The sequence below is a fragment of the Rhinolophus sinicus genome, linkage group LG05 (assembly GCF_036562045.2).
Source record: "Rhinolophus sinicus isolate RSC01 linkage group LG05, ASM3656204v1, whole genome shotgun sequence".
Taxonomy (NCBI): domain Eukaryota; kingdom Metazoa; phylum Chordata; class Mammalia; order Chiroptera; family Rhinolophidae; genus Rhinolophus; species Rhinolophus sinicus.
The window spans coordinates 183779822-183793446 of record NC_133755.1 but is presented as its reverse complement, the minus strand read 5'-3'; the positions used below and the strand labels follow the sequence as shown (position 1 = coordinate 183793446).

Here is a 13625-nt window from a genome sequence, read left to right as displayed (position 1 = left end):
ATTTTCACAACTAAGGTTCATTGATACTTACATACAGAAGAGTCCTCCGCTGTGGTGAACATTTAATGAGAGTTTGCACACGTATGCAGTCATACGACATCCCCCGCAGGCAGGACGGACACTGGCCCCCACCCAGCTGCCACCCCAGCCAAGATGGACGCCGTCCCTCTCCCGAGGTCCCATGGGCCCCTTCACAGTCAGCTCCCTCGCCCCCCACCAACCACTGGAAGTTTCATTTCTGTCCCTCTGAGGTCTTTTCAAGAAGTCTTATAAATTGAATAATACAGTATGTGTTTAATGTATGGATTTTTTCACTCATCATAATGCTTTTTGAGACTTTTCCACGTTGTTGCGTGTGTTGTAAGGTTGTCCCCTGTAGGGACATCACCCTTTGTGTGTACACCCACCAGTCTCGGACATTTTGGTTGTCTCCATGTTTTGTCTATTATGAACAAAGCTACTACAAGCATTCGTGAGCAGCACTTTGTAAGAACATTTTTTTTTTTTTTGGTATCAGTACTTACATGTGGGATTTCTGGGTCATATGTGAAGTGTATGTTTTACTTTGTAAGAAACTGAAACTGTTTTCCAAATGATCATGTAATTTGACTTCCCACCAGCCACGTGTGAGCATTATGCTTGTTTCACAATGAGGGTAGGGTTTTTTTTATTTTTTATTTTAATGCCAGCTAACGATAGTTCAAAAGAGTGATTGTAGGGCAGCTTCAGTCATGAACTTGTGTGAAACTGTGTGAATTCTGATGAAACACGAGCCAAGTGAATTCAACTGTGCAGTTAAAAATACATGTTATTATCCCCAAATGCCAAATTGGTTCTCCATCAGAAAAACCCAATAACTTAATTTACTACTTTGATAAAAAAAAAAATAGTTTGTGTATTGTTAGTAGAAGCAGAAAAAGCATTTAAGTCCATTACTGTTTAGGGTTTTTAAAAAGGAAATCTAGCAAAGTAGGAATAGAAAGAAGCTCCTATCTGGTAAAGATTATATGCCAAAATACATCGCAAATATAATACTTCATGGAGGATTGTTACGTGTACTCACTTTGAGATCAGCAATGTGACCAGGGGACCTACTCTTACAAGTCCCGCTAATATAATACTGGAGATCCAAATTGATAAAAATAAAAAAAGGAAAGAAAAATAAATTACAGTGAAAGGCTGGGAAAAGAAGAGACAAAAACCTTCATAATTTGCAGATGATTTGACTCATTTAACTGGAATGTAATATCTAGCTACAATAATCAATACACCAATAATAACTACCTAACCTTGAAATAAATTTTCCTACATAGTAGCAAATAACACTTGAAAGTAACTAAGAAAAACAAATGGCTGTGGAGAAAACTTTAAAACTCTAATGCGCTGCATAGAAGAGGATCTGACTAGTGTTCCGTGTCCTCCCATAATTTCAGTTACACCTTAATATTACAAGGATGCTGATTCTTCACTGATTTATAAATTTATTGCAATCTCAATCAAAATTCTAGTAGGGTTCAATAAACTTATTCCAAAAAACATATTGGAGTAAAAGATTCGTAAAAGACTAAGTTAACTTCATGTTTTCTCTATTAGATATTAAGAAGTACTTCAAAATCACAGAAACAAACACAATGTGATATTGGTTCAAGAACTTAAATAAAGCTAGAGGAACATAATAGAGAATTCAGAGATGACCAATGTATATTTGGGGACTTAATACATATTAAATATGGCACCACAAAGCAATAGGGAAAAGATGGGCTATTTGCTACAATGTTTAGGAAAAGATGGCTTTCTATATTGAGAAAAAAACACACACAAAACCCTGTGTTTGTATTTAAACATGCACATTTCTGATGATTTAAATACGTAAATGTGAAAGGTAAAACTATAAGTAAGTAGACTGAATTGTAGGAGAATAGCTTTGTGACATATGCTTGGGAAAGATTTCTTAAACAAAACTTGAAAAGTATAAAACATTAGACAAAAAATTTGATGAATTTGTTTTTTATCACAGTTAAAGATTTATGTTCAATGAAGGACTCCATGACAAAGTTAATGGCCAATAATTGATAGTAATATTTAAAACTGAAAATTGAGTCATGTATAAAAAAGTAGACCTTGATTCTTGCTGCACCTCAAAGTTACTTGGGCCGGTGTTTTAGTGTCACCGTTTATGCCTCACTCCACCCTAACTGAAACCAAATCTCTGTGAGTGGGGATGGGCACTGGAACCCACTCCATTGTGGTAGAGATTCAGAATGAAGCCCACCAATTGAGAAAGATTATTATGTGTGCTGTTCTGGAAACTGACTATAAATTTAGGTGTAGGTTTATTATTATATGTCTTTCCTGGAACTAATTTTGCTCCCTCAGTGACAATTTGATTTTCCCCTAATTCTGCATACTCATAATTCTAGTGTTTTTCCCTTCAAATACTCCCTATTTTCCATTCTCACTGTTGTTTCCTTCTAGAACTCCGATTAAATGATTACTGGACTTAGTCTGTCATCTAAACTCTCTTTCACATTTTCCATACTTTCAGCTCTATGAGTTCTGGATGATTTCTTCATGTCTGTTTTCTAGTTCACTAACTCTCTCTTCAGCTATTTCTAATCAGCTCTTAACCAGTCAATTGAATGTTTATATTTAATGACTCTACTCTTATCTCTAGTTTCACTTTGGTTCTTTTTAATTTCCCAGTTCTTTATTAGAGCACCTCTTATGTTTCTAGTCATTTTCAGCATACTGATTTGCAGACTGTATGTGATGGTTCTGTTGTCTAAAGTTTGTAGTACTGTTTCTTCTGTCCACTAACAACAATTCTTTGGGAAATGCCCCAGGATACCCTTCAGCAGGGTTTGTCCCAAGCGTCCTGTGTGGCTTTAGTTGAAGGGATGGCCCAGGGTGGTCATAGTCTTTCTCTACTAGGTGCTCTGGGAACATTAGCAGCGGAGACTGCCATCTTTTGTTTTTGTTAATTCTTTGACTTGGTATTATGTATCACACAACATGAGTTACAGTGCAGACTCTTGTAAGGGATTTTGGAGGGTTTCCTTACCTTAGGCTGGGATGGCCTTTTCTCCCCTCGGTTCCTGGGTGGTCTTTCTGGTCCATGCTTCCCTCAATTTCAAACACATGAATCTTCTGGCTTTGTCCAGGTTCCTCGGGCTCAACTCCTTTCCTCATGAGACCCCAAGTCCTCATCTTCTGTGTCCTTGTAGCCCCCTCTCCAACCTTTCTAAACAAGACAAACAAATCAAACCAGAAACCAGTGATTTGCTCAAGGCAGACGGTGTGACCTCATACACTTATATTCTCTGGCTTGCAGCCTTTTTGTCATTTTTGTCCTGTTTTCTTACCAGCTCAACTATATACATTAACGAGTTCTGTGAAAGCCTCAGCATTGTTTGTCTTTTCAATAATAACTACCCTGGAGTTTGCAATCTGCAACAGCAAACTAAATATTCCTGCTTTAGTTGAAATCAAACATCCACTCCGATGGGATATCCTAATTTCCTTTTAGGAAGGGAGTCATTTCTATTCCTCATACTTTGTCCTTCGTCTCACTGACTCCTGGGAAACTCTCACCCACATGGTTATCACAGGAGCATCAGGTGACTGAGCACTTGACCCCACTTGGGCCACATTTTGAAAATGAAACTGAGAAGGAGCAGTGACTGGTGCCAAAACCTGGTGGCGTAAGCGATCTCAGGTTTTTGTTGCTGTTTGTTCTGTTTTGTTTTTCTGGCCATGTGGACCAGAGAATTAGAAACACATGGTTTCTAAAGAAAAAGAAGGAGGAGGAAAATGTATAACACAGAGCAGAACCAGGTAATGACAGCAGTGTCCTGGTGACAGTTAAGTCTATGGCTTTCGTTTTTCTGGCTCCAAAACCCGTTTTTGCTTTTCAGCCCCTCAGACATTCCAGTGACCACGGAGTGAGACGCCTTTCTCTGAACGAGTCTCAGTTGGGCTTTTATCCTTCGCAGCCAGGAGTGCCACGTCCTCTGCATTCTCACAGCAAATCTTCAGTCCTCTTCTCGACCCTTCGGGAGAATTTCCTTTTTCCTGATTCTGTGTTGCAGTTTGTCATCTGGCTCCAAAGGGACTTGCTTCATGTCCCTGTGTCCTAAGAAAAGTCTCTCTTAAAGCTGACTTTCACTGTCTTCCTGTGACTCTGTTTTCCATGACACTCCAGGCAGCCTATCCCCTGCTGCCTTTTCCTGTCTTCAGCCACCAAGCGGTACCTGCTCCACAGACACTGGGAACATAGAGCATATGTTCCGTTTATGTCGATGGAGGTCTGATGGTAAAGATCAGATTCCCGGACAAATTCAGGCTAAATTCCGGTGAATGAGAACTGATGTGTTCATTGCTTTGTTGCTTTTCCCTTGGAAATAGCAGTGTGTCAGCTGTCTGAATATTATTCTTATGTTGTTTCAAGATCTGTTCTGAAAAGGGGTTATTAGTGTTCTAAGATGTCATTACTGGAAGATTTGCAGCCGGTTTGCAGACTGAGTTATTAGGTTGGTGCAAAAGTAATTTCGATTTAAAATTACTTTTGCAACAATCTAATGTTTAGAGCAGACAAACCTCACTTTCAAAAGACTGGATGTATGTGGTTTATCATCATTGTCTCTGATACGGTCCAGTTGGAGAACAGTTTACAATAAATTTGACATGTCCTCAAGTGTAAAATTATTTGGGGACTTACGAATAAGCACAGCTGTGCTCCCCCATGAAATCTGACATCGCTTTGGCCTTTTCTTTGAAATATAGAACTAAGACCCACCCCCAAACCCCCCAAAAATACAAATCCGAGAATCTGCAGTGTGTTAGCATCAGTTTGTTACTCTTAGGGTTATGGAAGTTGTAACTCAGTGTGAAGTCACCCAACCTGCTTTATCTGTATGTACCTGTCGTGATTGGGTCCTTAGTGATGCTGACGCTTGCAGATGCTTAGGTGTCTGGTTCTGACAGGTGCTTTACCTGTATTAGCCGCTTCCGTCCTCACAACTCCTCTGCAGGTGGTTTTCCCCAATATTATCACCTGGTATTTACCTAAGCTGAGGTGGAGAGAACTCAAGTGACTTGCTCGGATAACACAGCAAATGTGGTAGAACCAGGGTTCGACTCCATACCTGTTTCATAATCACCACACTTAAAACTCTGGGAGGTAATTAAACTTTCAGCCAAATAATAAAAGTTGTAGGTTCTGCTCTGTGCTGCTTCTAATGGCTCTCCAGGTCTCTTCTAGTGTAGGACACGTGTGTCTGTGCCCACGTCCTCACCTGAGCCTGCGTCCGCCTACATCAGCACCAGTGGAGGGACGCAGCTGGGACGCCGCTCAGACTGCAGTGAACTGGCCCTCACCTGCTTAGCCCCAGTGCAGATGGTGCTGAGAAATGCAGTCAGGGCAAACACTGGGCACCGCCATGAGCAGCGGGTAGAAGTCCCCTGGGAGCTGCCCTCTGACGCCGAGCGTGCTGGCGCTCGTCACGCGGGCACAGTTGCTCTGCGGGCCCTCGGCCAGTCCACGCACTCTGGGGCTCCGGGTGAGGGCAGAGCAGGTGAGGCAGAGGCTGATGAGCCAGGTGTGGGGTCAGCAGGTGGGGGGCCGTGGGCACCACTGCTGCTCCGTGGGATGGTGTGGCTTCTGCCCAGTCTCACGTTAAAGCCCTAACCCCAGCGTTACGGTGGCCTGAGCTCACTAAAACGTGGCCAGAGCTTGCTGGCATGCTCCCGAACTCGCTCTTCCCACGTCACCAGCTCCTGGGGGCTGGCAGCGCGGGAGCAGCCAAGCTGGCCCCTCAGAGAGAATGGCAGGTGGGAGCCACGTGCTCACGCAGTGTCCTGACACTGCACCTGGCCGAGCCGCCCCCACCCGGGGCACGAGTGGGGGAGGGGGCCATGAAGTCGCAAGGTCTGGGCCTCCTGCCACTTGAGGCCCCATGGGAAGTGATGGTAGGAAGCCACAGTGCTGTGGTTTGTCCCTTAGCCCCCAGGAGTGCGTGTGGGCACTTGCAGTGTAGACAGGCTCTGACCCAGGCACTGAAAGTACTAGAATGGCTGGGGAAAGTAATTTGGATCAGTGAGTAGAATGGCTGTTGCACATGTGGAGTGACTGTTTCTAATGCACTGTGTTCTCTGGTCCAGAAGGTCGCATAGGAGGAAATCACGCACCGTGAGCTCCCTCCCCCTGTGGGGCTCTCAGTCAGCAGAAGGTGATTGAAACCACGTGGTGTTTTGTTCTCCATCACAGCTCGCGACAGCCACCTTGGATGGCAAGCTTCACCTGTTTGTGGCCGAGTGACCGCAGACACGTGGTGGGCCCAGGCCGCCAGGACCAGTGATGTGAAGACAGATGGGGTTTCGTGGCTCAGCCGCTGCCTGTGACCCCTGGTTCCCCAAGCCGCTCGGCTGCATCCGTGTCCACTCATGTCCATGACTGTCCTGCTCCTCAACAGGCCCCCATGGAACCCAGCCCTCTGCATGGAGTGCAGTGAAGTGAGACAGAATGTTCTTGAATAAAAAGTAGCACAGTGCTTGTTCCACAGCCTAGACTTTGCTGAGGGTGGGGGGACTTCACTTTGGGCAGTGGACACATGGGGGAGGGGGCAGCCCTGACTGGCACCCCAGCTTCACCTGGTGAACCGGCCTCTGCCCGGGCCACCGTCTTCATGCAGTTTGCTTCTGGGCCCTTCCTCCCACGGTGATGGCCAAAACAATGAGGTAGGGTCCAGCTGCCGCCTCAGGGACAAGTAGCCGTCCTGGGAATCCACTCTGCACATCACTGCCTCTGAAGGTCCCAGAACCAAGCCTTTCTAGGCTCCCAGAAGAGTCTGGGTGTTTCTAGAACAATTCCAGATCCCATACGACAAACAGCATGGATGCCCCCCATGTGAGGGCCTCTTAGGGCCAGCCTGAAACACCTGGGAAGGTCGCGTGTTGTGCACCCCCGCTGGGAAACCAGGAGTAGGCGTGTCCATCTCCCCAAGGCCCCGACTGCCCCCATCACCCCTTTTCTCCCAAGAGACGCAGCGTGCTGTCACACCACCTCCTAAGAAGTGTCACAGGCTTGAATTCCTGGGTTTCTTATTGGAATCCTCACACATTGACCATAAATCTATATACTTTTTCTTACAAAGTTTTTGAGAAGCAGAATTTACAATAACTGATTTTCATTTTCTATTTAGAGTTATCCAAACACTTTTATCCATTTATAGTAATTGTTTCCCTTTGTTAAAATGAAATTTATTTAAAATGAGTTAAAGCTAGATAAATAAAGCAGTTTTAGGCAAGCAAGCCCATCGAATCTTATTTAATATTCTTCATTTCAGTCACATCATTTAGTTTTTTTATTTAAAAATTTTATTCTTAATTGTGGTAGAGTACACGTAACATAACATAAAAATCATGTTAACCATTTTAAGTGTACAGTTGAGTGATATTAGTTACGTTCATGCTGCTGTGCAACCATCGCCGTTCATCTCCAGAAGCTTTTCTTCTTCCCAAACTAAAATTCTGCGCTCAGTAAACACGAACTCCCCTCCCCCTCCCCCAGTCCCTGGCGACCACGGTTCTACTTTCTGTCTCTATGAATTGGACTCCTCTGGGGACCTCATATAAGTGGAATCACACAATATTTGTCTTGTGTCTGGCTCTTATCATTGAGTGTAATGCCTTCGAGGTTCATCCATGTTGAGCAGGTGTCGGTGCTCTGGGGCCACTAACGGGCTAAGGGTTGGACGGTCCCAGACTCAGAGGCTCCCCTGCTCTGTTTCGATGCCCTGCCATGTGACGTTTCTGCACACACCTGTGAAGAACAGCAGTGTTGGTGTCACTGGATTGGCAGCAGTCTGTCTGCTGAAGGTGTGATGTGTATTCATCAGCATTATGAAGCCAGTCCACATTTTCAAGCAATGAGCAAGTGTACTATCGTGTAAAAGCCATTGGTTCTTCTACCTCCACAGAGAACAGTAATGAAAATAGTGTATGTAGAACTTTTCATTTTTAACTTCATTTCACGTCATTATCACATTTTTTATAGTAACACTATGAATTTATAGGTATTGTTATTATTATTTATTTTCCAACTACGTGGAAAAACCTATGTACTGGGAGTGTAGTGATGAAATTTCACCTTGGAAAACCCATTTAAAGGCATTGTTTTCACCTACAAAATTCACAGACTTAATCAGGTTAAGAGGACCTGGCTTTTCTCAGGGTATGTGGGGAGGAAATTGCTGCACCAGGCTTTCTAACGATTCTTCAGCCAGGATAGAGGCACTGAGCTGGTGAGTGAGCTTGGCTGGCCGCAGGCTGGTGGTATCCTCCCGGTGGAACTGGAACTCGGGAGGGCAGGCAGTAGTGAGAGCCCAGATGTGACAAAGAAATGTTGTATGCCCTGGTCCAAATGTGGGCACCAGCATGATGGAGGGCATCCTTGCTGAGAGAAAGCAGAGCCCACAGGATGCTTCTCAGGAGACCTGGCCAGGGAGAGAGCCTGGGGTGGGGGTGGGGGGTAGGTGAACAGACTGTCCAGGTGGGGCCCAGAGGGCTGTTGGAAGACCTTTTGTAGATGACAACCTCTGATTTCAAATCCGTCTTATAATTTGTGGAAGCAGGTTAACCTGTTCATCTTCCTGGTTCCTCTCAAGGATTTACAAGGAAGGGATTCTCCATCATACAGGTGGGGAGACTGAGGCTCGGTGTGGTTCCTGGGATGGACCTGTCTCAGGTTGGCGACCTGCAGCTGTAGCACAAGTGGAGACAAGAGGGTGAGGAGGCCGGCGGTGAGTGCTCGGTGGGGAAGGGGTGCTGTCCTCCAGGGCATCCCGGTGTCCAATGGGAAAGGGATGAGACAGGGATCTGTCTAACCTGCTCGAGGCTCTGAGATGGCTGTGAAGATTCCTTTTTGGTATTTGAATGCTAAAATGATTCATATTATGTGGCATATGTCATGGGATTTGCACAACTTTTGGCCCACCCATGTTTTTGCAGACAACAAAGAAGGAATGTGACCGTGGTCCGCCCAAGCCTTGCTGCCGAGGGGGTGGTCTAAACAGATTCTGGAGTAGATAAGTGATGTTCATTTTTGACATTCTGTTTAAAGGCATTCTTTCCAGAGGGGGAGCGCATTCCTTTTCATTAGTGTAAGTAGGACTGACTTCATATTTCAGACTTTGCGGGGAAGGTGCCTGGGTATTTTCATAGAAAAGGTGCTGTTATCAGTGCTTTGCAAATGATTGACTATCACATGGAGAAAACAAAACGGTGCAAGACGCAAAAACCTACGGATCCTTCAACCTGGATGAATAGGTTTAAGTGGGGAGCAGACAATTCCATGTTTGACCGGATATCTAGTGTTGATTTTAGATTGAACCACATAACATTACCAACGTTCAACTGTTTCTGACCTACAGACATGCAACAGCATGCGGTTCAACCAAGTATGTTTTTCAAAAGAGGGATTTAAAAATATATATAAAGATGTACCGTGTTTCCCCGAAAATAAGACCGAGCCGGACCATCAGCGCCAATGTGTCTCTTGGAGCAAAACTTAATATAAGACCTGGTATTATATTACATTATATAAGACCCGGTCTTATATTATAGTGAAATAAGAGCAGGTCTTATATTAATTTTTGCTCCAAAGACACATTAGAGCTGATTGTCTAGCTAGGTCTTATTTTCGGGGAAACACAGTATATAAAATTCTGTCTCCCTCCTTTCCTCTTTTACTTCTTCCTTCTTTCTCACAAAAATTATTTAGTGCCAACTTTGTTCCAGGCTCTGATTAGAAATAACTTTTCCATTTGTTTCTTGGTGTGTTCCCAACTTAATTTTGCTTCTATTAATAGCATGGTAAAGTTGTTCTCCCTTTATCTGTTGTTTTGCTTTCTGCAATTGCAGTTATCCATGGTCAACCACATTCCAAAAATATTAAATGGAAAATTCCAGAAGTGAACAATTCATAAGTTTTCAATTGCCCACCATTCTGAGTAGTGTGATGGAATGTGGTGTCCTCCGTGCCATCCCACCGAGGACGTGAGTCTTCCCTTTGTCCAGTGTCTCCTCTCTGTTGATCCTCCCACCCGTTAATCACTTAGGGGCCATCTGGGTTATCAAACTGACTGTTGTTGTGTCATTGTGCTTGTGTTCAAGCCACCCTTATTTTACTTAATCATGGCCCCCAAGCAGAAGTGTAGTGATGCTGGCAACTTGGATATGCCAGTGAGAAGCGGGAAAGTGAAAAGGTGACAGTTCTCGACTTAATAAGGAACGAACGAAGAAATTGTATGCTGAGGTTGCTGAGATCTACAGTAAGAACGAATTTACCATCCGTGGACTTGTGAAGGAGAAAGAAATTCGTGCTGCTTTGCTGTCATACCTCCACTACAGAAGGTACGGCCACAGTGTGTGAGTGCTGAGTTAGGGTGGGAAGGATTAATTTGTGGGTGGAAGACAAACGGGAATGTGCGCAGATTGACAGCAACGTGTTGTGCCAGAAAGCACAGAAGGCTTTAACAAAGGGCCACCCGAAACAAGTGACAGCAAGCCCTTTACTGCAAGTCAGGAATGGTTACACAGATTCAGGAATGGTTTGGGACTGAAAAACGTAAAAATTACTGGAGAGAGAGAAAGAGAGCGAGAGAGAGGGAGGTCACATTCACTTAACCTTTGTTACAGCATAGTGTTATATTTTCTATTTTATTATTAGACATTGTTAATCTCTTACTGTGCCTCATTTATAAATTAATGTTATCATAAATATGTATATATAGAAAAAAACCACAGTCTATGTAGGCTTTGGTACTATCCGTGGTTTCAGGCATCCAGTGGAGGTCTTGGGACGTCTCCCCATGGGAAGGGGGCTGCTGGCTCTCGGAGCCGCTAACACAGAAGTGATGGTTCATAAAAGTACAGGGTGTTGTGGAGAGCTGATCCAAATTCTCGTTTTGTTTGGTGCTTCTCAAGGGAGTGAATGAGAATTAATGGGGTTGTCTTTTATGAGGTTATGAGTCACTTGGGGTGACAGACCTCGAGCTGTGAAAGTATTTCACATGTACTGATCTCAGAGTCTGATAAATCTGCGTGTTTTATGTGTAGTTGAATTTTTCAACAGAGGATTAAAAAATGAATTAATGCAATTTAGTGCTTGTCATTTCCTGGCATGTGAGGCACATATGACAAAGATTCCAGAGGAAGGAGAACTGAATGGAAATTAGAAATTGGTATTGATGAGAAGAATGAGGCTTTGACTGGAAACAGGGTGGCCGTCTGTGATTTTGAAGTGAAAGGCAAGGAGATTGAGGTTGTGTGGGAAAGATGGCTACGTAAGGAAGGCTTCACAGGGGCAGCGGGGACGGGCCAGGGGGTGGGGGACGGCTGGTGGTGGGAGCAGAGACGTGTATCCCGGGGAGGGGGAGGTGCTTGGCTGTCGGCCTGGAGCGCGCGTCTCTTCTGCGGAGCAGTGGGGACAGACATGGCCCAGAAGGTCAGAGAACACAACTCTAGATTTCTTTTTTGGCCAACAGAGGACTTGGGCGTTGGCTTCCTGAAGTTGAATCAGAAGGAATTTCTATTCTTTGTACAAACACTCTCATCCCCACTGAGTCCTAGAAACTGGGGTCAACCTAATTCCCTCATGGGCCCTGCAGACCCTGGGTCCAGGGACACAGCCCTCCGGACTTGCCTGTCCCGCCCGGCGTCGATCTGATGGCAGCGTTCTGAAGGGAGGTCTGTGGGTCCTGTCGGGGCCGAAATGGTTGGCATCCTTGTGAGGCTACAGCCCGTCTGCTCCTTCCTTCCTCTTCGAGCCCATGTGCTGGCTGGAGCCCATGCTGACTAGCATGGAATCGTGAGCCTTCCTTGTTCGCTCTGGCACAGTGCTGTTGGCGGCACTGTGATGGGACCGCATGGCCTTTCCTCCCCAGGGCCATGCGGGCTCTTGTCCCTTGTCACTTGAATTGCAATAGCAGCTGCTGATAGAGAGAAACTCCAAGTTGAATCACTATGTACTCACATTGTATTCCCTATCTGGATAACAAAACAAGCTATTGGCAGGAAGAAAAGGAAAGTTACAAACACTTAACAGGACAAGGATGGTTCATATTGCTGTTCTCTCTGAAATGTAAGATGCAGTGACGATAATTCCCACATTTGGACCTCGGCCCTGCATGGGTGTCCATGGCACCCTCAGCTGACACGGCACTTGCTGGTGGCACTCCACTCTCTAGGCTTTGAGTTTTCACCTTTTGTTCTCTTGTGGGACCCTGTCCAGTTGTCACCATCTCGTAGGCCAGCGTCTTCCTGAGCACGTGTCCTCTTGATTCCAACACTGGAGGTGCTGCTGACATTTGTCTTGTGTCACACTGTTCTCAGCTGCAGCCTTTTCTTACGTAAGGGTCTTCACAGACATTGAACGGTCTCCAGTTGTCCAAAAAAGGATTCACCAGCCACCAAGAAAGCATTAAACTTCCCCCTAAAAACTGAGACTTGAGTCTCCGGCCTGGAGACCCACACGCATGACATAGTGACAGAAGTGCCCAGGCAGGTCTAATCCCAGCCCGTCTGCACTGAGTAAGCCTGGGCTATTTAAATACGTTACAGATGGATGAGGAAACATGAAAGTAAAAACCATCTTAAGTGAAACCATACTGATGTATCTTCTACTGTGAAATAAATCAAAGAAAGTTTTTTTTTCAAAGATATGGAATAAATCCACAAAGTTTGTTACGGTTTTTTTTTTTTTTTTTAAACTTTTATTCATTTACGTGTGTTTTGCCAGGACCCATCAGCTCCAAGTCAAGTCGTTGTTTCAATCTAGTTGTGGAGGGCGCAGCTCAGAGTGGCCCATGTGGGTGGGAATCTAACTGGCGACCTTGTTGTTGAGAGCACTGTGCTCTAACCAACTGAGCTGACCGGCTGCCCCTATGGTTGTTTTAGAGGAGACTACTTTAAAATGTTTTGGAATTCCTAAGTTCATCTTTTTTTCTGTCTTAGTGGAGAAAAAATGTGTTGCTCTCCAGAGACAGCATTAGGAACAGCAATGAGCAAGTCACAGAATGGGGGACAATATTTACAACACATGTAAAAAGACTGTCTAGGCAGTACAAAGAATTGCTATATAATAAAAGACAAACTGCCAAAAATGGGCAAAGTCCATGAATAGGCACTCATGAAAGAATGACCATATGGAAGGAAAAATTGCTGAATATCGTTAATCATTAGGGAAATGCAAGTTAACCCCCAGTGAGATATTTCTCCACGCTCGCTGGAGTGTCAGTGACAGGAAAAGAAGGGCCGTGCAGTGTTGGCAGGGTGGCTTCATCCTGCTGCTTGCTTGTAAAATGGTTGTTTGGAAAGAAGTTTGGCAGCTTCTCAAAAAGTTAAACACAGCTCAGTGACCCCTACACATCCATCTAAGAGGAAGGGTGTCCATGTCCACAAAAGGCCTCTGTGAAAGGCTCACGGACGCTCTGTTCACAGGCGCTGGGACCAGCAGGAAGGTGGACAGACCGTGCGTGTGGACGCGGCGGGATGCTTCTCACCCATAAAGGGGCACAGACTGCTGACCCAGGAAGCCACGTGGCTGGGTCTCAAACTGCCGTGCTGAG

The 13625-nt window shown here is 45.0% G+C and overlaps 1 protein-coding gene across 12 annotated transcripts in view; it reads left to right on the top strand.

The window, feature by feature from the left end:
- Positions 1-13625, top strand: part of WDR27 (WD repeat domain 27) — a 167243-nt gene that overhangs the window by 126383 nt on the left and 27235 nt on the right. For 6 of the 12 annotated variants that reach the window (XM_074333865.1, XM_074333866.1, XM_074333860.1 and 3 more), the window contains one exon: positions 5261-6259. The exons of 2 other annotated variants lie outside the window; for them this stretch is intronic. In XM_074333865.1, the coding sequence (XP_074189966.1) occupies positions 5261-5686 (426 nt within the window). In that variant the 3' untranslated portion in view covers positions 5687-6259. Of the gene's footprint in view, positions 1-5260; positions 6549-8695; positions 9548-13625 lie in introns of those variants that run through there. 4 more of the 12 variants (XM_074333869.1, XM_074333872.1, XR_012496837.1 and 1 more) reach the window with 3 other exon arrangements.